This window comes from Anabrus simplex, chromosome 1 (genome assembly GCF_040414725.1).
Source record: "Anabrus simplex isolate iqAnaSimp1 chromosome 1, ASM4041472v1, whole genome shotgun sequence".
Classification (NCBI taxonomy): Eukaryota; Metazoa; Arthropoda; class Insecta; order Orthoptera; family Tettigoniidae; genus Anabrus; species Anabrus simplex.
The window spans coordinates 1,275,304,429-1,275,327,722 of record NC_090265.1 but is presented as its reverse complement, the minus strand read 5'-3'; the positions used below and the strand labels follow the sequence as shown (position 1 = coordinate 1,275,327,722).

The 23,294-nt window shown below is 38.6% G+C and overlaps 1 protein-coding gene across 1 annotated transcript in view; it reads right to left on the bottom strand.

The window, feature by feature from the left end:
* Positions 1–475: 475 nt before the first annotated feature.
* The window catches only part of LOC136858268 (lysosomal alpha-glucosidase), a 246,183-nt gene continuing 223,364 nt past the window's right edge, over positions 476–23,294 (bottom strand). The window contains exons 5-7 of the mRNA XM_067137674.2: positions 17,479–17,739; positions 10,819–11,628; positions 476–1,129 (exon numbers count right to left, since the gene is read on the bottom strand). Coding sequence (XP_066993775.2) covers positions 728–1,129; positions 10,819–11,628; positions 17,479–17,739 — 1,473 coding nt within the window. The 3' untranslated portion in view covers positions 476–727. The remainder of the gene's footprint in view (positions 1,130–10,818; positions 11,629–17,478; positions 17,740–23,294) is intronic.

Below are 23,294 nucleotides of genomic sequence, written 5' to 3'. Positions count from 1 at the left end.
TTAAATATTACGGAAGTACTATATATATTTCAAAATCCGACAAAGTTTGTTTGGGTGAATTCTTGGCCAAGTGAATATCAATGAAATAATGTGTAATTATTTGGTAGCAGTTTCATTTTGGCGACCTATATTAACAAAAATGATAATTACAATTCCAGCAATAAATCACGACTTTAACAATACAAAGAGCGACAACCATACATAGATCATGTTTAAATATTTTAAGATAGTTTATAATATAACTATACTTTGTTTATTAAGACAGTATTATAATCAGCAGTCCACCAATTTGTAATTTACAAGCTTTATTGAACAGTGTACTTGTTGCGGAGTCACTTAAACAATGTTAAGTTTCACCGTTCGTTTGCTATGTATCAATTCAATTAATTTTACACAAATTTCCTTAATAAAACACCATCTTGAACATCCAAAGAATTTAGCTCTTGAAGGAACTGCGTAAGGAAACACTTCAAAACTACAATAATCGTAACTTTATTTCGTACTTTTGTTACAACTTTTGCTTGTGTCTATAAGAATATTTTGATGTGACATTTTTAATTGATCAATTATCCTACTTATTTCATCCTTGTTATAAATTATCATTGTATAAATTATCAGCCTGCCATACGAAGTAAATACAGTCACACCAGGCACTGAAGTTGGATTGCTTCGTCGCAACTACAGGAAGGCAATACAGTTCATTAACTTTTTTTATATACAGCAGCACTTACCACGTGATTTCTAAACGTGAAATAGTTCCCGAACAAGTCGATAAATCAAATCCGCCAATGAGCATCACATTCGTATTACTGTCATATTGAGCTTCCAATGCAGCATAGTTGGAGCAACCGGGCATGGCGGACAAATATACAGGAACATAGAATTCCTTCACAGAAAGTACAAGTCCATACACTTTGAGAGATGTAAGTGATTTGATTTGGTCTGAGTTTTCAATGTTACTGATAGTCAGACTTGTATTGTCTGCAGTAATTTCCAGATTCATTTTTCCGATTTTAGGAAGGCTAACACTGCATGCTGCTGAACAGTTGCGTTTGTCCTGCTCACAGATCAACCCAATAGCTAGTGAATAGTTGCCTTGAAGAGCTTCATATGTGCTGAGGCCTCCTTCCTGAAATAAGATTAAAGAGTTAAGTCAGAATGTTTTATGGAAATATGGCACTGTGATGATGATAGATGTAGGAGTTTGTAACTCAGAAAAATAGGATGATTTAGCATTGAAAGTGTTTTACAAGCATTCAGGCCAGAGGATTTCAATTGTTTAAATGAGAGGTCGAAACTTATAAATGCTTGTACGGGATATTAGGAAATGGGGGTAAATACGATTTAATTCACTCATAAAATTGATCGTAATATGTATATAGATTATGATGGAAAACTATGTCGAGCAAATTACGGTAAGTCATTGTACAGTAAGTCATTAGTTCATTTAAATAATTTTAAACTGAGGGGTTCCTATTTTTGTAAAGAAGAGCTTAAATATTTAAAGGGTCATATAGTTGAATATTAGAGTAAAATTGGCAGAAATTATTCGTAACATATCGGAATGTTTGTATATGGTAATGCACTATGTTAAAGAAATGGTAAATACTTTTCATTGATTCCTCAATTTGAATAATTTTAAATAAATGGCAGAGCTAACTACGCAAATACAGAAAAAAAGAGAACATAAAATAAAAACTGGAAGACGCGAAGAGGTCATATAAGAGGCAAAGAAATAGACGTCCATTGCTCGCTCAAAGAAACCTTGATAATAATTAATGTTATTTGCTTTACGTCCCACTAACTACTTTTACGGTCTTCGGAGACGCCGAGGTGCCGGAATTTAGCCCCGCAAGAGTTCCTTTACGTGCCACAAGGAAACCTTGATGGCGTTGTACACCACATGGAAAATTCTAAAAGTATCTCAGGCATCTTTCTCATCAAATAGGCATTTCAGACGATGCTATGTAAAGTTTGGGGATATTTTTAGTCTATTATCTCATAAAATTACCTCAGTACAAAAACAGCGGGTGATCCTGTATTTATAGATTTACATTTTGTGAATATTGTTTGGAATCAATTGCATTATGGATGGGGCCGATGACCTTCGATGTTAGGCCCATTAAAACAACAAGCATCATCATCAATTGCATTATGGATAAATTTGTTCCTTCGTCACTTTTTTCTCGGTTGAGGCCTGGCTCCCCCTACATATATATATATTCATTCTCAAAACTGCCTACAGTACAAAGAAAGTGTTCTCGATTAACAGAAAATTGTAGTGTGATTTGCAGTAAGTGATAACAGAATATAGACCCATTTACTTCAGGAAACTATAAATAGTGCAGCGTATGTGTGAAACATTTTGAAGCCCCATTGGGTTGAATTAACTGAAAGGGTTTTCACTTTCCTCCATTAAAGGGTTTAGTGAAAATTATACTTTTAGAACACTATAGGGTAAAGTTTGAAATTCAAATCCACGCACTTTCCTTCCAGTCAAATGGCCAATTACATTTTTCAAAGTAATGCAGATATGCAGATATGAAATGTGAGTAAAATGAACTAAGTCAGTCCTAGCATCTCCATACGTCACGATTCTTGTAAGTTCGTTAGAATTTATACTAGGCCTATTATATTACTGCGACTGAATTGATGCTAATACCAGCTATTGTGTTTCATGCATAGCCATGTGCGATGACTTGTTGCCTGACACAATTTATTTAAAATGTGTGAAAGCTCTGTGAACTTTGCGAATAGATGCCCTATTTGGCAGTATTTAGAAACCGTTCAAAACATATCTGCTCTGCCTGAAAAAAAAAAAAAAAAAAAAGCAGGATACCGTAAAGCAACTCTGGTACCATCGTTTGTAATAATATAACGTAAATCTGAGTTTTCACTGAACTTGTCCAAGTCTTGTATCGACGCAAGTAATAATAATAATAATAATAATAATAATAATAATAATAATAATAATAATAATAATAATAATAATAATAATAATAATAATAATAATAATAATGATAATAATGGCGCGTAGCCTCCGGAGATGCTTGGTAAAGGTCTTTCAAGTTGACGTCGTATAGGCGACCTGCGCGTCGGTGAGGATGGGGCCCTATCTAAAATGAAATCTAATGCTTAAAACGTAGGAATTAACTAATGAAAGTTAAAATCCCTGACCGGACCGGGAATCGAACCTGGCACTCCTTGGTTCAAAGACCAGTTTGCTAACCATTTAACCATGGAGCCGGACTGGCGCAAGTTATATCTATACGTTCTTGTTAAAACCAAAACTTAAAGATATATAATGGAGTAAGATCATTAATCAGTTTTAAAGGATCTGAATTAATATTTACATGTTAGGGCCTAGTACATATTTCTGAAATGTATTTAAAATATATTTCAGTGCATGTGATATTGTTTATTTTCAAGATTTTGAATGCCTATTATATCCTATTTTGCAATTATTATTATTATTATTATTATTATTATTATTATTATTATTATTATTATTATTATTATTATTATTATTATTATTAAGAAATACATAGCAATTGGGAAATATCCCGCTGGCAATTTTCACTTAAAGTAAAATTAACAACAACAACAACAACAAGAGTACAACAAGCAAATCCATGGAAAGAATAGGTACATAATATACTACTAGTTTGACATTTTAAATCTCCCATCAATATATACAAATTCGCATACAACTTAAGTATTTCGAGTGATTAACACTACAGCTTACAATGCTATAGGTTGAGCTTACTACTAGCTTAACATTACAGGTGGTAATAAAGTAATAATTTAAAAACGTAATTGCCCAACAACAACGGTTGTGTCCCATTTGCGGTCACAGCAAAATTTGTCTCATTTGCGGTCACTTCCAGTTCGGAAGAAAAAAGGAATGCGCAGAAAGACCAGTTCGTGTCCCATTTGCGATCACTTTAAAGTTATCAGCAGCCTGTTGGGGTTTTCCAACGTCCATGCAGCAGGGAGACTGCTAATTAGGCTAGACTCAGGGATTCTCCCAACCCCTCCCCGTAGTTCTATTCGCACGAATATAATGTGATTGATTTTACGTCTTCTAACTACTTATTAATATTGTAAACATTTCCTAGCGGACATACTACGAAAAACATAAAATGCAGCTATTTACTCAATTGTGTCGAAAGTTAAAGAGCTAAAAGGCCCAAAAATGTTTCAAATCGTGAGGCTTGGATAGCTCTATCAAAATAAAAATAAAATTAAAATCTGAAAATCACTTCCACCTGGCAAGTTCGCCGTGCGGTTAGGGGCACGCAGCTGTGAGCTTGTATCCGGGAGATAGAGGGTTCGAACCTCACTGTCGGCAGCCCTGAAGATGGTTTTCCGTGGTTTCCCATTTTCACACCAGGCAAATGCTGAGGCTGTACCTTAATTAAGGCCACGGCCGCTTCCTTCCCATTCCTAGGCCTTTCCTATCCCATCGTAGCATTAAGTCCTATCTGTGTCGGTGCGACGTAAAGCAGCTTGCAAAAAAAAAAAAAAGAAGAAAAAGTGTCCCTTATTGTATAATGGGGAGAAGGAAGTGAAATTTTACTGCTAAGTTGGAGATGAGCTACAATTGCTTCAAAAAGGGGTGTCGTCCTGATTGTTAACTCTATACCCGGCAGCCGTTGTCCCCCAAGAATCTACTTCGTACTCACTTTTAGTGTGAGCTGAGTAAATCCCAGCAAAGTGTGCCTCTTCAGAAGTGAATATCTCGCCTCTACATTTTTCGACTTCCTGACGGGGAATCGAACCATGTCCTTTTGCGTGAAAGGAGCACGCCTTTACCGCCTCAGTTAAGCAGCCCCTGTTGATGCAAAATATTCACAACTGTATGCTTTGGAACAATAATACACTGTTGAACAGGTCTTGTGAATATTATGTGAATACATGTCTATGGAAATACGGTAACTGTATATAAGCACACTATGTAGAATATAATTGCATATTTTAATATTGTAATTTTAAGTAGGTATGGAGGCACATTCGTGTATGTGGGGCTATGACCTTTCGCCATTCACCGTCCCTCAATTCTACCTACAATTTGAGGACAATAAATAAATAAATAAATAAATAAATAAATAAATAAATAAATAAATAAATAAATAAATAAATAAATAAATAATAACAGTAGTAGTACGGTCTCAACTATCATGCGCAGACATAATGATTTGATGCTAATTAGGTTGCTTGAGTGTAATCCTGACGTTACGAGTTACTCTGCCAGAAGGTAAAGAAACCTCTCAAGGGCGATCAATGGCTGATTTTTAAAAATTATGTCGGATGAACACTACATGGTCCGCCTCTGTGGTGTAGTGGTTAGTGTGATAAGTTGCCATCCCTGGAGGCCCGAGTTCGAATCCCCGGTCTGCCACGAGATTTGAAAATTGGTACGAGGGCTGGAACGGGGTCCACACAGCCTCCGGAGGTCAACTGAGTAGAGGGGGTTCGATTCCCTCCTCAACCACCCTCAAAGTGGTTTTCCGTGGTTTCCCAGTTCTCCTCCAGGCAAATGGCGCGATGGTACCTAACTTAAGGCCACGGCCGCCTCCTTCCCTCTTCCTTGCCTATCCCTTGCAATCTTCCCATCCCCCCCCCCCCACAAGCCTCTGTTCAGCATAGGAGGTGAGGCCACCTAGGCGAGGCACTGGTCATCCTCCGCAGTTGTATCCCCCGACCCAAAGTCTCACTATCCAGGACACTGCCCTTGAGACGGTGGAGGTGGGATCCCTCGCTGAGTCCGAAGGGAAAAAACAACCCTGGACTGTAAACGGATTAAGAAAGAGAGAAAGAAAGAAAGAAAGAAAGAAAGAAAGAAAGAAAGAAAGACTTATTGTACACTGGGGTTCGAACCCACTATGTCCCGGATGTAAGCTCACACCTGCGCGCCTCTAACCTCACGGCCAACTCGCTCGGTAAACCTAAATGTATCACCAAATAATTTTTACATGGGATCCGAAGACAGACGCTGCCAGTGGTCTATAAAAGGAGCGTATTTTAGCAAATACACCTATCTTCATAGCTGTGCGCGTGTTGAGGTGTCGAAGCGCCCGAGTAGCGTTTCGTCCGAATTCCATGAACAGGCAGCTTAAGGGTTCGGCTGTCGACAGCCCTGAAGATGATTTTCCGTGGTTTCCCATTTTCACACGAGGTAAATGCTGGGGCTGTACCTTAATTAAAGTCACGACCGCTTCCTTCCAACTCCTAGGCCTTTCCTATCCCATCGTCACCATAAGACCTAGCAGCAAAAAAGATAATAATAGTAATAATAATAATAATAATAATAATAATAATAATAATAATCTATTAATAATACAACTCTCACTAATCCACCATAAACAAATGCCCCTCTAGTTATGTTATATACCGAGCTCGATAGCTGCAGTCGCTTAAGTGCGGCCAGTATCCAGTATTCGGGAGATAGTAGGTTCGAACCCCCCTGTCGGCAGCCCTGAAAATGGTTTTCCGTTGTTTCCCATTTTCACACCAGGCAAATGCTGGGGCTGTACCTTAATTAAGGCTACGGCCGCTTCCTTCCCACTCCTAGCCCTTCCCTGTCCCATCGTCACCATAAGACCTATCTGTGTCGGTGCGAAGTAAAGCAGCTAGCAAAAAAAAAAAGTTATGTTATACAATAAAAAGTATATTCTAAATCATAAGATTACCCCAAACTAAATTATTAAACATTTTCAATAAGAACAATATTTTTATAAATATTGTTGGGTTATCTAAAACATCTCAATGTACCAGTTAATGTTACTACTACTAGAACAAAAATTTCATATGAGACTGTTTTGAAAATTGTATCTGTTTTATGTATTCCACGTCAACACTAATATCTTATCCGCAATCTGGACAGGGTATATTTAGTTGTTCGGAATCTGGGCGGTTTTTGCCTTGTCCGCAATCAAGACACAACCCAAAAAGGGTCGCAATGTCGAGGAAGTAGAGTGTTACAGCAAAATATTTATTTTGAATTTGAAGAAGTTTAACGGTTTAATACGCCCTGCTTTTGTCCTGCATTTCAAAAATCATTTGATTACACCCATAACCATCTGCTAACCCTAAATAAAAGGTACAAATAAGTCCTATTTAGTCCCCTTGTCCCGATATTAACGCATCGTACTCAAGCGGTAAACATAATTAATTTAATGAGTTTCAGCATCCGAATCCTAGCACGCAGCTGTCGCCAGTTATTTAAAAGGATGTCTGCCTGTACCAGTCCTTGAGTAGGGAATTCCATATCCCCATTGATAAGAGTGATCGCAGATGGGACAATGTCTCACTCGTCAAAACTAGTTTATTTTTGTATTCTACCTGAGTGACCGCAAATGGGACTGACCGCAAATGAGACTGACCGCAAATGGGACGACACCAACAACAACTACAACAACAAGAGTACAACAAGCAATTCCACAGAAAGAAAATATTATAAGAAATACTACTACTTCAGCATTCTGAATTCAACAGGAAATCACAAATTCAGTGTTTTATCATTTAAAACTTCTACTTTTCACTTTACTGCTACAGGTAATTTATTCCAAATCCTTATGGTCCTAGTTACAAAGGAAAACTTGTCCACATCCGTATGCTGGTTTCTGGCCCTAATTTTATGCTCGTGATCATTTCTCGATAAGATTCCAACCTATTCCTAATACTACTTCAGGTAGTCCTTCCGTGTGGCTCTTATAAATATCACACAGGCAAACTCTAGTTATTCTAGATTCAAGACTTTCCCAATTAACAGTATTCCTCCTATTCCTGTTCACAAAACACTTCTTCTTCTTTGAGATTTTTCCATCGAATTTATTAAATACACCCTGTACGATCCATATATACGCAGATCCATATTCGAGAATCGGTCTTACCAAACATTTATAAGCTTTACTTTTGGCACCAGAATTACCTTCCTTGAGATACCGCACAATAAAATGTAATGATCTCCAGGATTTCTTAAGTATATTTTCCACTTGCTCTGAGCAGTTTAAGTCTTTTCTAATAATAAGACCTAAGTAATTACAACTTCAACAACACCCCCCTCCCCAAGTTCGTAATCCCTCTTTACTGTCATTTTTGTTTACTGAAACACAGTTTCTTGCTTTTTCCGCTGTGGTTTATCATTTAGTTTCCACGCGCACTTCAATCGTATCTAAATCCTGCTGAAGCAATAGTTCGTCCTGCTCTGTCTTTATCTCCCGATAGATGACGCAATCATTAGCAAAGAGGCGCACTTCCTATTTTATTGAATCAGGTATATCATACATGAAAAGTATGAAAAGAATTGGCCCAATAACGCTACCCTGAGCCACACCATACGCAACGTTTATTGGAGAAGGTCGCGTTTTTCTCACGTGCACCCTGTAAGATCTTCCATTAACGGGTTCTCGTATCCATTTCTCCACTTTGATGTCAATGTCCGTACGCGATAAATTGTTATGGTGGATGTCATGTGGAACGAGATCGAATACCTCAGCAAAATCATTTACTACTGCATCAATCCTTGACCCATTGTCGAGCTTATCCGATATATCTTGACATACGGAGCAGAGCTGGTTTTCGCAGGAGAAGCCTTCCCTAAAACCATGCTGCCCCTTAAATATCATTCCAGAAGAGTCCCATTTTAACCTCAAATAACTGTTCTATTTGTTTGCATACGATTGATGTCAAACCAGTCCATTGTTATTCAAGTCGTTCTTGTCACTCCCATTGTGAACAGGACCTGCATTGGCCGATTTCCAATATTCTGGAATCTTCGTATTGTTCAGTGATATATTATAGACTCTAATAAGTATAGTAGGATCGCTTCACCCCCGAGTTTTAAGTGCCTCTCCTGAAATAGAATTTGGCCCAAATGATCTATTTCTTTCTGAGTTTAGAAAGACCTCTACGCAATAATGAAGCTGTAATTAGGAAATAATTATTAGTTTTCGGAAAATTGTCACTGAAATAACAGTGCCGCTGGATTAAAAACCTTTCCGTAGTGCTTGTTTAATGCTTCTGCTTTTTCTATATCCGTTGTCTCCAAACAGTCCCATCCTATACAAAGAGAAGGAATTGACTTGTTCTCTTCCTTCAATCTTTGTATAGTCCGACTCGTTGGCTGAACGGCCAGCGTACTGGTCTTCGGTTCAGAGGGTCCCGGGTTCGATTCCCGGCTGGGACAGGGATTTTAACCTTAATTGGTTAATTCCAATGGCACGGGGGCTGGGTGTATGTGTTGTCTTCATCATCATTTCAGCCTCATCAAGACGGGCAGGTCGCCTACGGGGAGTCAAATAGAAAGACCTCCACCTGGCGAGCCGAACCCGTTCTGGGATATCCCGGGACTAAAAGCCATACGACATTTCATCTTCGTATATATTTAAAAAAAAGGATTTCAGAAATTTTGACTTTTATTTAGGATGTTGCCAAAATATTTCTCTTCAGCCAGTTTCTTTTCTGCTAGCAAAAGCTTCACTAAACTCCTATACTCCGCTTTGCACGCACCATTATTAGGTATTTCTTCTGTTGAACGCTCTCCTTGTCTTACGTTTAACCTTCCTAAGAGTCGCGGTGTGGTACGCAGATCTGAATTTTCCTTGATCTTCTTTTTGGGAACGAATTTATTCAGACCAGTATTTGAATGATTTTGAAATTTTCCCAAATGTCGTCTATCCCCTTGCCCTCCTTTAAACATTTATTATAGCACAACCTCAAATAGTTTTAATACGTACGGAGTCTCCCTTCGGATAGCACCAAATAATCTTAGAAATTCCCAAATGCCTCGTGTTTTAGGTTCCCCAAGAGAGATCGAGAACCACTGCACTGTGGTTACTAATCCCCTGAATTACGTCACAGGGTATAAGTCGTCATCTGGTCTGAATAGAAAAATGTCTAAAAGTGCTCGTTTACGTGTGTTCTTTGTAACGACTTGGGAAAAGCCATTATTCTACACGAATAGATTTACTGCTTCCTGCAATAAGTTCCCCGTAGTTGACCCATCCCAGTTTACTGACGGCAGATTCAGATCGCCTGCAATTATAGTCTTTTTCCCGTAGCATATAGTTGCACATGCCAATTCTGAAAGACGACTGATCGTGTGTAAATCCGATTTCGGCGCGCCATAAACTCCCGTAATGGCTATATCTTGTTTATTATGTGCATTATTTACCTCCACGCCAATTATTCTGCAGTTATCGAGAACACATTTTAACGTACTGATGAGCTTTGACCTAACAAGGATGGAAATTTCCCCTGCTCTCGACCCACTACCCCGTATAAACTTTAGAAACTTGGACCTGAATATTTCTGAATGATATATATTATCCGATAACCAACTATTCGTTCCCACAATTATGTCAGGGTCACTCGTATCAACGAAGTTCTCGAATTTTGCGATTTTATTACCAATAACTCTGCAGTTTACCTGCAACAATATTTGAAACCATACGTTCTCCAAACTTCAGCCTATCTACAATATCTGACGGTGAATGGTCTGGATTCCACTGGCCTTCCGGGTAAGGACTGGGCTGATAAATCGAAACACGTATCTGACCTAATGAAAGAGCTTCTGATACACAACTTAAGAGACAATTTACCAAAATTCTCTGAATCCAAGATCACGCTGTTAGTTAACATTCCGTTTCATATCAACACCGAAAAATTCAGATAGTGGAATAGCTTAAATCAAATACCACCACTTAATCAAAATCTAATTCTCTGAACAAGCTTAACGTAATAAATGGGTAAAATGACCGTTAAGTTCCATGCATCTTTTTGTGATATATAAATTTTAGTAATCGTTATACTCACGTGCATAAGGATAGCAACTCCTGGTCGAAGTAGAAGTATAGCCTGAATTCGTGTAACTGGAATCATTTTCGTGTAGCCTCCAGTCCCATTGTTAATTGCCTGGCCGCCTTCTAAAAAATACCACGTACCATTTATTTTTGGCAAGTACACTGGTAACGAGACAACTCCAGCATCCAGTGAGGGTGCCACTAGAAGCGATGATCCCAGCATATACTGAGACTGAAGATTCCAAGTTCCACTGTCCTCTGGAAACTCGAAACTCATAGGTCTAACCACAGGCATGCCAGTTTTACTTGCCTCCTCAAATTGCGTGTACAAGTAAGGAAGAATTTTGTACCGCAGTTGTAAGACACGCCTTATATTAAAAAGGCTGGAGTTTGATAAACTCAGTGGATCACGAAACTTTGGTCCAGAAGACACTCGCATGAATGGTGATAGTCCAGCTAACTGGTACCAACGAAGACATATCTCTTCGTGCACATCTTGATCAAACTTGGGATCATTACCGCATATTGGTGAACCAGCCAGATTAATGCCGGACAAGCCAAGTCCAATGATATTACTGTATGCCTCTTTCAGGGATGACCAGGACACTTCAACATCCACTGAGGGATGGGAATAGCATCCCCCTAGTGTACCCAATCCAGGATACGATGCTGTGCTAAGAACAATGTTGTCACTTGCCAGGTAGCTGGTCAGTCGGCGAGTGTGTTCCAAACCATAAACTTTATGTAGTGAGAGATGAGTTTTGTTTCCACTGTGTCTAGCATCCCACCATATTGTGTTGTTAGAAAGATATCCATTCACCTCCTGCAACAGAGAAAATACTTGTAAACATACAGAGGGAAATTCGACCTGGAGTTTCTAATATGTCTATGGTGTCGTACCACGAAACATTCACGGATTGAACATTCAGTCAATTGTGTTTTCCAGACATAGCAATGAATCATAATGAAGACAGAATAATTTAAATATTAATTCATTTTTTCGCCATTTTCTAGCGAATACCCCGTAAAATCAGGAGTACTATAGGAGTCTGAATGGGGTTCATTATTATTGCTCCAGTTTATCACTGATCTACCTGGTCGAATGAAATAATCTAAGAGTCTGTTATATGCTGTTCATTTCAAGATATTAAAAGATATTTGAAACGCTCATAAATATGAATTGGATATGAAGATAGAAAATAAATTATATGTAAACATTACAAGATGTGGAACAATACCTTCAACCGAAGTAACCCTTTTCCATTTAAAAGTTGCGGTGCAAAGACCTGGCACTCGATGGGAATACTGCGACTCTTATTGCATACCTTCACTTCTCAGGTACAGAAGGCACACAATTTCTTCTGATAAAATATACAAAAGTTCTTTTTGCGGGTGACTGGATGAAGTTTGGTCCTACGTGGTCTCGTGGACGTTTTCGTAGAACCGTTCATGCTCAAAATTTCTTGCTCATGTACTTTGTGTATATCTTTAACGGTTTAAGAAGATTAAGATGAAATATCATTCGTACACAGTCATTTTCTTCGAGTTGTTTCGTATAAACAGTTGTGTTTGGATTCATTTCCTTACAGTTCACAATCAAATACATGAAGGGCCTGAAGGTTCTCTAGACAATAATGAAATTATATAACAATAAGTCCAGCAGTTCACAAGTTAATAACCGAACGCAGATACATGCAGATAAAGAGGCTTTTCATTATCTATATGTAGAGATTGAGAGTAACAGCAGATTAATTACCCTACTATTAGGAATTCATTATGAGGTGAACGATACGAACTTCTCCGACTGATCATTCAAGGGGAGATTGATGGGAAAAGATCTGTGGGAACACGGAGAAATTCCTGGCTGAAAGACTTGCGGCGGTGGTATGGACATACATCGATAGAAATCTTCCGTGCTGCCGTTTCGCGTGTAATCATAATCAATTGGATCGCCAACCTTCGAAGGGAGACGGCGTCATAAGAAGAAGAAGAAGAATGATTAGGCAGAGATTTAGCAACCAGATGTTGGATTGCAAGTCTTTCCCAGGAGCAGACGTGGACTCTGACCACAACCTATTGGTCATGGACTACCATTTCAAGCTGAAGAAATTGAAGAAAAGAAGGAATGCAAGGAGATGTGATATACACAAGTTGAAATAAAGTAGTGTGAGGGATTGTTTCAAGGAACATGTAACACATGGAATAAATGAAAAGTATGAAGGAAACACAGTAGAGGAAGAATGGACAGTCATGAAGAATGAGATCACTAAGGCTGCTGAAGAAAAGTTAGGAAGAAAGGTAAGATCACATAAGAAACAATGTATAACTCAAAAGATACTAGACCTAATTGACAAACAACGAAAGTACAAGAATGCAAAAAATGAGGAGGGCAGGAAAGAATACAGACGAATAAAGAATGAAGTAGATTGAAAGTGCAGGACAGCTAAGTAATAATGGCTGAAAGAGAAATGCAAGGATGTTGAAGGTTGTATGGCCGTAGGAAAGGCAGATGCTGCATACAGGAAAATCAAGGAAACCTTTGGAGAGCAAAAAGTAAGTGTATGAATATTAAAATCAGGTGGAAAACCACTTCCAGAGAAAGAAGACAAGCCAGAAAGATAGCAGGAACATATCCAACAGTTGTTGTATCGAGGTAAAGTAGTAGATGATAGTGTTCTGGAACAAGAAGAGGCTGTTGATGCTGAGGACATGGGAGACCCAATTTTGAGGTCAGAATCAACAGAGCTTTGAGAAACCTAAGTAGAAACAAGACACCTGGAATTGTTGACATACCCTCATAATTACTGACTGCCTTAGGAGAAACTAGCGTGCAGAGATTGTTCCGTTTAGTGTGTAAGATATATGATACAGAAGAAGTGCCATCTGATTTTCGGCAGAATGTTATTACACTTATTCCCAAGAATGCCGATGTTGACAAGTAAGAAAACTACCTCACCATTAGTTAAGTATCTCACACCTGCAAAATTTTAACACGTATTATTAACAAAATAATGGAAAGAGGAGCGAATTAAGAAAGAAAAGCCCACGTACATGGCGTTCGTAGATCTAGAAATAGCATTCGATAATGTTGAATGGTCCAAGCATTTTGAGATTCTGAAGGTGATCGGGATTAGACATCGAGAAAGGGAAATTATCTACAATCTATACAGTCTGCAGTGATAAGAATCGAGGGCTTTTAAAATGTGGCAGCAATCCAGAAAGGAGTGAGGCAAGGTTGCAGTTTGTCCCCTCTCATTTTCAATGTTCACATAGAACATAGAGATGGACTTATAGGGCACATCTTAAGACACCCAGGTCTTGTACAGTTGGTTTTTGAGGGAATTGCACAGTAGGTTGTAGGAACGGCAGGGGGTAGACCAAGGTACGAATATGACAAGCAGATTAGAGCAGATGCGGAATGCAGCAGTTACGTAGGATAGGGTGACATGGAAGGCTGTATCAAACCAGTCTCTGAACTGATGGCTTAAACAAGAACTATTAGTACCAAAGTTCAAGGAGGGGATATCAAATCCCTGAGATTTGTCGATGCAATTGTTATTTTATCAGACTCTGCAAAAGATATGGAGAAATCGCTGAATGGTATGGACAGAGCCTTGGGGAAGGAATACAAGATGAAAATAAATAAGTCCAAAAGAAAAGGAATCGAGTGCGGTCGAACTAGGTCAGGTGATGCAGGAAATATTAGATTAGGAAATGAAGTCATAAAGGAAGTAGATGACTATTGTTACTTGGGTAGCAAAATAACTAATGTTGACCATCTCACCTTCAGCATTCTTCCTGTAACACCACATTTCGAAAGCTTCTATTCTCTTTCTTTCTGAGCTAGTTATCGTCCATGTTTCCCTTCCATACAATGCCACGCTCCAGACGAAAGTCTTCAAGAACATCTTTCTAATTCCTATATCAATGTTCGAGGTGAACAAATTTCTTTTCTTAAGAAAGGCCTTCCTTGCTTGTGCTAGTCTGCATTTTATGTCCTCCTTACTTCTGGCTCTGCCACGAAATTTGAAAACTGGTACGAGGGCTGGAACGGGGTCTACTTGACCTCGGAAGGTCAACTGAGAAGATGAGGTTTCGATTCCATCCTCAGCCATCCTCGAAGTGGTTTCCCGTGGTTTCCCACTTCTCCTCCAGTCAAATGACGGGATGGTAACCTAACTTAAGGCCACGGTCGCTACCGTTCCTCTTCCATGTCTATCCCTTCCACTCTTCCATCTCCCAACAAGATGCCTGTTCAGCATAGCCGGTGAGGCCGCCTGGGCGAGGTACTGGTCCATCCTCCCCAGTTGTATACCGCGACCAAAGTTTCACGCTCCAGGACACTGCCTTTGAGACGGTTGAGGTGGGATCCCTCACTGAGTTGAAGGGTAAAGGATTAAGAAAGAAAGAAATTTGAGTTGCTCGAAAGTTGTAAGTAGTTGTTATTTTCTTAGCTTTTGTATTTAAAATTTGCTTCACGTACACCAAGACACAGCTAGATGTTATGGTGAAGATGAGAAGGAAGCGACTGTGGCCTTCTTTAGGGTACAGCCGTGGCATTTTCCTGAGGCAAAATCTTCAGTATTGCAGACAACCGTTTTTCGAACCCAGTACCTCCCGGGCCTCCCAGCGTTGCAGGTAATCGCACTAACCAATACACCACTGAGGTGGACAATACAATACTTAATACACTATAACATACATCTAAAAATGAAAACTTAGAAGTTTATATCTATAACATACTTGTTAAGAGGTCCGGATATACAGCGGTCAAAAATAAAGTGGCCACACTTGAAAAGCAAATATATTGTAAGTTCCACTTTGGATCCCAGAGCTGTTACACGATGCATGCGCTCGTACATAAGCAGTAGAAGTACTGTTAACTCTGCTAAACTGTGCTGTTTTGAGAAATCACCTGATGTCTGCTTTTCGTGGAACAGTGGTAAAGCGCTCCCTAAATGATTCTACAAGTTGCCTTAAGTCGCACCGACACAAATAGGTTTTATGGCGACGGTGGGACAGGAAAGGGCTAGGAGCGGGAAGGAAGTGGCCGTGGCCTTAATTAAAGTACAGCCCCAGCATTTTCCTGGTGTGAAAATGGGAAACCACGGAAAACCTTCTTCAGGGCTGCCGACAGTGGGGTTCGAACCCACTATCTCCCGAATACTGGATACTGGACGCACTTAAGCGACTGCATCTATCGAGCTCTGTAAAAATGATTCTAAATCGAGTTCGAGGCTTGTTTATGTTGTAACTTTCTTTGCTAGTGAGTTTACGTCACACCGGCACGGATAGGTCTTATGGTGAAGATGGGATAGGTAAGGCCTGGGGGTGGGAAAGAAGCGGTAGTGGTCTTAATTATGGTACAGTCCCAGCATTTTCTTTATGTGGAAATGAGAAACCACGAAAAACCATCTTCAGGGATGCTGACAGTGGGATTCGAACCCACTATCTTCCGAATGCAAGCTCACAGCCGCGCGCCCCAAACCGCATGGCCAACTCGTCCGGTAGTTGTAATATTTAATGAGGCCACCTGGGCAAGCTACTGGTCATCCTCTCCAGTTGTATATCCCGACCCAATGTCTCTCGCTCCAGAGTCCGAGGGAAAACCGACCCTGGAGGGTAAACAGATTAAGAAAGAAAGATATTGGTTGAGGACGTGGAAGGAATCGGCTGTGGCCTATAAATTAAAACTCTCCCGGCATTTGCCTGGAAGTGAAAGTGGGAAACCAGAAAAAAAAAATCTCAAGACAGCGGAGGATGGGGTTTGAACTTTTGCTAGTTGTTTTACGTCGCACCGACACAGATAGGTTTTACGGCGACGATGGGACAGGAAAGGGCTAGGAGTGTGAAGGAAGCGGCCGTGGCCTTAATTAAGGTACAGCCCCAGCATTTGCCTGGTGTGAAAATGGGAAACCACGGAAAACCATTTTCAGGGCTGCCGACAGTGGGGTTCGAACCTACTATCTCCTGAGTACTGGATACTGGCCGCACTTAAGCGACTGCAGCTATCGAGTTCGGTGGGTTTGAACTCACGCGTCTCTCGAATCCAGAGCTCCACTCCATACCCGTAGCGCACTAACACATTTGGTCACATCGCATCGAAACTTAACACGCATCTTAATGACACATACAGTATGCTAAGAAAGTCTTATATTTTTTACACAGCTGTCTTACAGTATAATAGTGTGACCATTTCTTGAACTTAAGTATAAGCGGGATTCTATTCCCACCTCAGCCATCCTTGAAGTGATATTCCGTGGCTTCCCACTACTCCTCCAAGCAAATCCCGGTGTGGTACCTTACTTAAGGCTACGGCCACTTCCTCCCTCTTCTTTATCAGTCCCTTCGAATCTTCCCATCCCACAACAAGGCCTCTATTCAGCATAAGAGGTGAGGTTTCATGGACCAGGTACTGGTCCTCCTTACCAGTTGTATCCCGGACCCAAAGTCTCACAATACAGGGCACTGCCCTTGAAAGTATAGAGGTTGGATCCCTCGCTGAGTCTGAGGAAAAACCATCCCTGGACCTCAAATGGATTCAGGAAAGGAGAAAATCTTGTAACATAATATGTTTTGCTATGATATGTCATGTCCATGTATGTGGCTTATTACGGAACTTAAAAGTCAGTAACTTACATTGCACAGTAATATATACAAAAATTCCTCTTACCTGTGGCAGGTAATCTAGGTCCTCTCCAGTACCTTCTCTGTACTCATTTTCTGGCCAGTTGTTTTGTAGAAGATAACCTCCTATGTTATCGCTAGGAATGTCGCTCACTAACGACGATACGTGATTGCGAAGCCATTCACCGGAGGATTCATCGAAGAAGTCAGGATAAATAACTGGTGCCAGTTTGTAAATCCCCAAGTACTCGGAACCATTAGGGTTCTTGACAAACACACCTCCAGATGCGCTTAAATTGCTGGGCACCTGCCACAAAAGAAATTTATTTAATATAGACCTAATGTTATTTTACAAATTATCCTTGAATACGGAGGGATTTACATTACACATAACTACTGATGACTCTTCTTGAAAGGATCAGTAATTGACAGGATTGGTGATGACGACATATTGTGCAGATTTCCCCCCCGTAAAACTCTTCTCACTTTTAAAGTATTGGTAATCAAGTAATAGTGCATCAGACATACCTGCAGGATACTGAGAAGTAAACATTTTTCAATTCTGTTATTATCCTTTCATCAGAAATTCAATTTCTATGTTTTATCCTTACTTAAATCAACCCCATTTTAATCAACAAACCATACGAGGTAGATGTGGCGATACACATTTACAAATCATACGACCACAGCTAGTCAGATGATGTCAAATCAGTGGTTCCGGAAGCCTACGCCGCAGTTTATTCCTAGGGGTACTGCAGAATATTAAAAAAATGTCATAATTTTCTCTCCATTTACAAAGCAATAGGTTATTACGTGATATCTAGCAGTTACGGTAGGAGCCAATTATTCACCTGTTAACCAACTGTTTGTTAAATATCCTCAAATAACAAATATATGACGTCGTACAATAATTTATCTATAACTCTGAACTGTTAAAGAAGTTATTTTGAACCTTTTCGGTACCCGTACGTTGCATTTCGATATACAGTCATGAAGTTATTAATTTTTTACGACGTACATTTAGTGTACGGAAGTTTCATAAATGCACCTCTGTTGTGATTAAATGTGTTGTTACATAAAGTGAAAAGCAATCTTTCATTTAAATTATAAGTTGACTGGACTTTATTTAAGAAGCTATGAAGTTACTGGCTTAAATAATGAAACTTTTTACACCGATAGATATAAGAATACCCTAGTTCGATCTCCCCACGTAGTCCGATAATTAATTTGATCCCTGTATTAGAAGTTTTAGATAGGCAATATTTCAACCCATCATGGTCAAAAAATAAAATGTTGAGAGTCATGGATCCACAAACGTTTCAGGGGATTCAGTACTCTAAGCAATAAGAATACGTCCTGAAATGAGTTACTACACTTTCTCATAAAATTCATTACAATAACGATTAAATAAAACAAATAGCCTTGTAAATCCCGTAAGGGGTTTGGCCTCCTGTAATGTAGGGACAATGCTCAGTTTAAATCATCAGGTGAGTACAATGTAATGAGTACATTCCCAACTTCCAGAATATATTAATTTTGCTCTATTAGGGGAGTTGTTTGTTTTCCTGAAATTCCTTACCTAAAGGGAATAGTGGTTAAAATCGAGAAAATCCGACTAATCGACCAACCCGACTACGGATTATGCTCCTTACCATCGTTTACTGTATAGTGTGTACAATGTTATGGGAAAAGAAAAGGACTGTGTTTTTCTTTGAATAATGAAAATCCTTAGTTTACATATACCGGAGATGCTGAGGCCACGTAATACTGGATAACAGACGTACAATAATTTAATTATTTTTCCAAATGTTCATTCAATTTTATAATTATTAGATTACTGAAAGCCTCAATCTTCAGTGATGACCTGAAGTTACCTCTATAAAGCTGCGATAGAACGACAGCGTTTGACAATACTTAGTTGGAAGAACAAAGACTGAAGTACTTTTTCTATTTGTTGAAAGTTTAGGAAAGTGTTAGTTAATCAACTCCCTGCTAAGTCTCCCAGCTCATAGCACGGCTACTTACAGTGATTCATTTATCCCCGCTACTATCCCCCTATAGAATTCCCTGTCGGATGAAAATTGAGACATTCCTTGTACACAGCTGTTAAAAAGTTATTGAAAACATTACTTAAATATAATAATATAATCCATACTGCATATCTATCTCTATATCTATCTCCATATCTACATATATTGTGCCATTTCACTGTTCCCAACAAGATCTAAGTGGAACAAAAATGGAGTTCAAATCATCAGAACGTCGATAATAAAGCCGCAGAGTACTACTATGAGCCGAAGGAGTAATGTTTTCGTCAAGCGCTCGACGAGAAAGGAGCATAGAAGGCGGTAGTAAAGACAGACGTGAGAAGATTGTTAAGAGTCATTATTAAAAAAACTTAACATACGATTCGCAGAAGGAGAACACTATGGACGTACTCAAGGGGAAGAAAAACATCGTTTTAACAAAATACTGGTCATAAAATAGAGAAAAACCTTTGTCCACAGACTGTTTTACGAAAATATCAGCGTTCGAGAATATATCACTCCGTGAAATTAAATTGTATTTTTGGAATATAAAGACTTCCACATCGCTACATCACGATATCTGCCTAAGACGACATATTAGCCGATACAATCAATTCCGAGAGGCTACATAGCTGTAATATCGACAGGGAGATAGAGAGAGGAGAAAATATATGTACACATATATTTCCATAATCCAATTGAAATATTCATTTTTACGCATTACAAATTTTAGAATATTTCCAAGGTCAATTTTCTAAGGAGCAATATTTCTATACCATATTCAGATGGCAGAAAAGCATATCCATAAGATGACGACATTAACCAAACTGACGTCTTGTTTTGTTCTGATTGCCCGAGAGACCAGCAGCAACATGCATTAAGGAAATGGAGGCGAATCTACTTAGGTTACGGCAACACGGGATGACGTTTCCAGCCCATGAGGACCGATAACCAGCCGAGACAGTCCTAGATGCTCCCAAACAGATGATGGAAATGCCGTGAGCTGTGCCCGCATGTCCATCCACCCGGACATGAGATAACAACGGGGGGAATCAGAGCAAAGATAAGCTTCTTTAAGTCAATGCTATAAATGGAAATTTATTTATTTTTCAAAGTGCTATTCTAACTAATGTCAGTGAGATGGTAACATATGGAAAGACGAATACCATGGTTAGGTTAAAGGTCGATAGGTATTCAACCGACCTAAACGTCAAATCCATGTGTAGCGTGTAGTTAACCAGTGATAGTGAGATAACCCGTTCGTAATGCTATCAATGTAATATGAAAGGAGGTTAAATTTTTATCTCTTGGTGAATTTCATACGACGTTGCGATAAACACTAGGCTTATGTGAGGACTAATGACATTAAAAATAGTGGAAATAAGATCGTATGTAGGATATCCTTGCTAAGTAGAAGGATATGGTAATATTTTACGGAATTATTTAAAGATTGAGACTATAACGGAGTAGTCAGGTAAACGGTCAATGATGACAGTTAGATATACTTCGAGTTGGAATGAATTAATGCGTTTACCATGAAGTGAAGTGTTATATGAGATGAATAATGTGAAGTGATCGTTTTATATGTGAATAATGTTATGAGGTTATAATGATTAATGTTGGTGATGATTATTGTTCACCGTAAATGAGGTCATAGTTTATTTTAATGAGGATAGTATTTCAAGTTACGTATTTTTGAGATGATGAATGAATATAATTTGTCTTCAATCGCCCGTTGATCCTTGAATAAGCCATATATTGTGTAGGATAGGATCTCAGTGACGTCCGTATGTTGATATTTTAATTATAGATCATCAAATAGTTTCTTATGAGTAAGATGATATGAAATTAACCTACATCCATGTGTTTCTTCTGATCGTAAGAATTTTCTCACATATTAGGGAAGCTTTGAAGTTTATTCCAATGCATTATCCGATATCACTGGTGACCTATCTTCACAACTAAGGGTTGTTGGTAGTTAGTAGAGTCTTCTCACAAGCTATACCACCCAATTACGGTATGATTAGATTGAGTGATGGTCAGATACACGTGATAGCACAATTTTATGACAAAGATATGTACTAGAATTAATTAACGCTCTCAAATAAGAAAACAATTTGCGTAATTTCTAGATATGATGTTTGATCATAATATTTTAAAGAATATAATGACTTAAAGGGGTTATCTTTGTCTCTATAAGAAGATATACCAAGAAATTTGAGAACGTGTTTAAAAAATGTGATACATACTAACTGTTTTAAATTTTCTGAAGATATTTCCTCATGTCAATCTGGTTGTGTATATCAGCACAAATAGTTCGAATCAAGCAAAATTACTTTATTGCAAGGAATTAATGAATATCAGATCATGCAAGTAGGATTTTTGGAATAATTTCACAAGAATTTATATAATGAAAGTTGTGATCCTAATTTAATTTATTTGTAGCCAAGTATGGAAGCTGCGTCCAATATTTAAAGACTCTCAATCTACGACAGTGTATATATTGTGATTCGATATAATTTGCATTCATTCGATTAGATGCATCAAATGTCTTTTTCAACCTAAGGTTACTTTTCAATCAGATAGTATTCAATCCAATGTTTTTCAATTAATGTCTTTTAATGTAATGTTTTAATTTTAATTATCCCAATTTGAGATTTTGTTTTCAATTTAATATTTCCTACTTAACATTTCAATATAATTTCAAGATATCTCAATGCTTAGTACTTACCGTTTCAGAGAGAAATTCATGACAACTTTTTGCGTCAGACCTTTCTTGATTTTCAATAAATAATACACAGTAAAACTTAGCCATTCCTTTAATGACTTCTAGAATAGATGCCTAGATGTAAGTGATAATCACTTGACAATTTCGTAAGCCGAAGGTGGAAACTAACTAGAAATACTGTTAGGAGACGTCCACTGCGTAAGTTAGGTATTTCCACTAGCATAAATCGGTGATCTTTCCTCTAATGCGGAACCCATAGCTCATAAAATTCGAATACCGAGAAATGTGATTATATTTGAGCTAGCCTGGATCTCATGCGACTCGACCTGGACGCGGGAACGGCGAAATATAAAATATGATTTTTGTGTGTACATTGTTCAGAACTAAAAAATAAAATAGTATTTCTGTATCGGAAGAGTCCTCCGTAACAAGGAAATGCACTTTTTATTTTCCTTTATTTCTATCAGAATTGAATGAAAATGTGAATGTAAAGTCAGGGATTGAGCCACTAAAATCTAAGCTATAAATCATTTTATTCACGCTGAGTAAAATGGTAGTTTAGGGGAAGACATAAAATTTAATTCTCAAACAATTATGTTATCATTTGTCCTATCGATAAATACCACATAACTATAGTTATATAGAATTAAATTTCCGATCATTTATGCCTTATACATATTTACAATCCGGCATCTGACGGTCAGCGTACTGGCCTTCGGTTCAGAGGGTGCCGGGTTCGATTGCCGGCCGGGCCGGGGATTTTAATCGCTTCTGATTAATTATTCTGGCTTGGGGACTGGGTGCATGTGTCCGTCCAAAAACTCTCCTTACCATATTCTGAAGAATACCACACTACCAACCATCACAGAAACACGCAACAGTGATTACATCCCTCCATGTAGGGTTGGCGTCAGTAAGGGCATCCGGCCGCAAAACGGGCCAAATCAACATGTGCGACGCAGTTCGCACCCGCGACCCTACAGGTGTGGGGAGAAAATGATAGGATAATAATAATAATAATAATAATAATAATAATAATAATAATAATAATAATAATACATTTTTACCATACTGGCTGTGATAACAGAGATATTCATGAATTTGTTT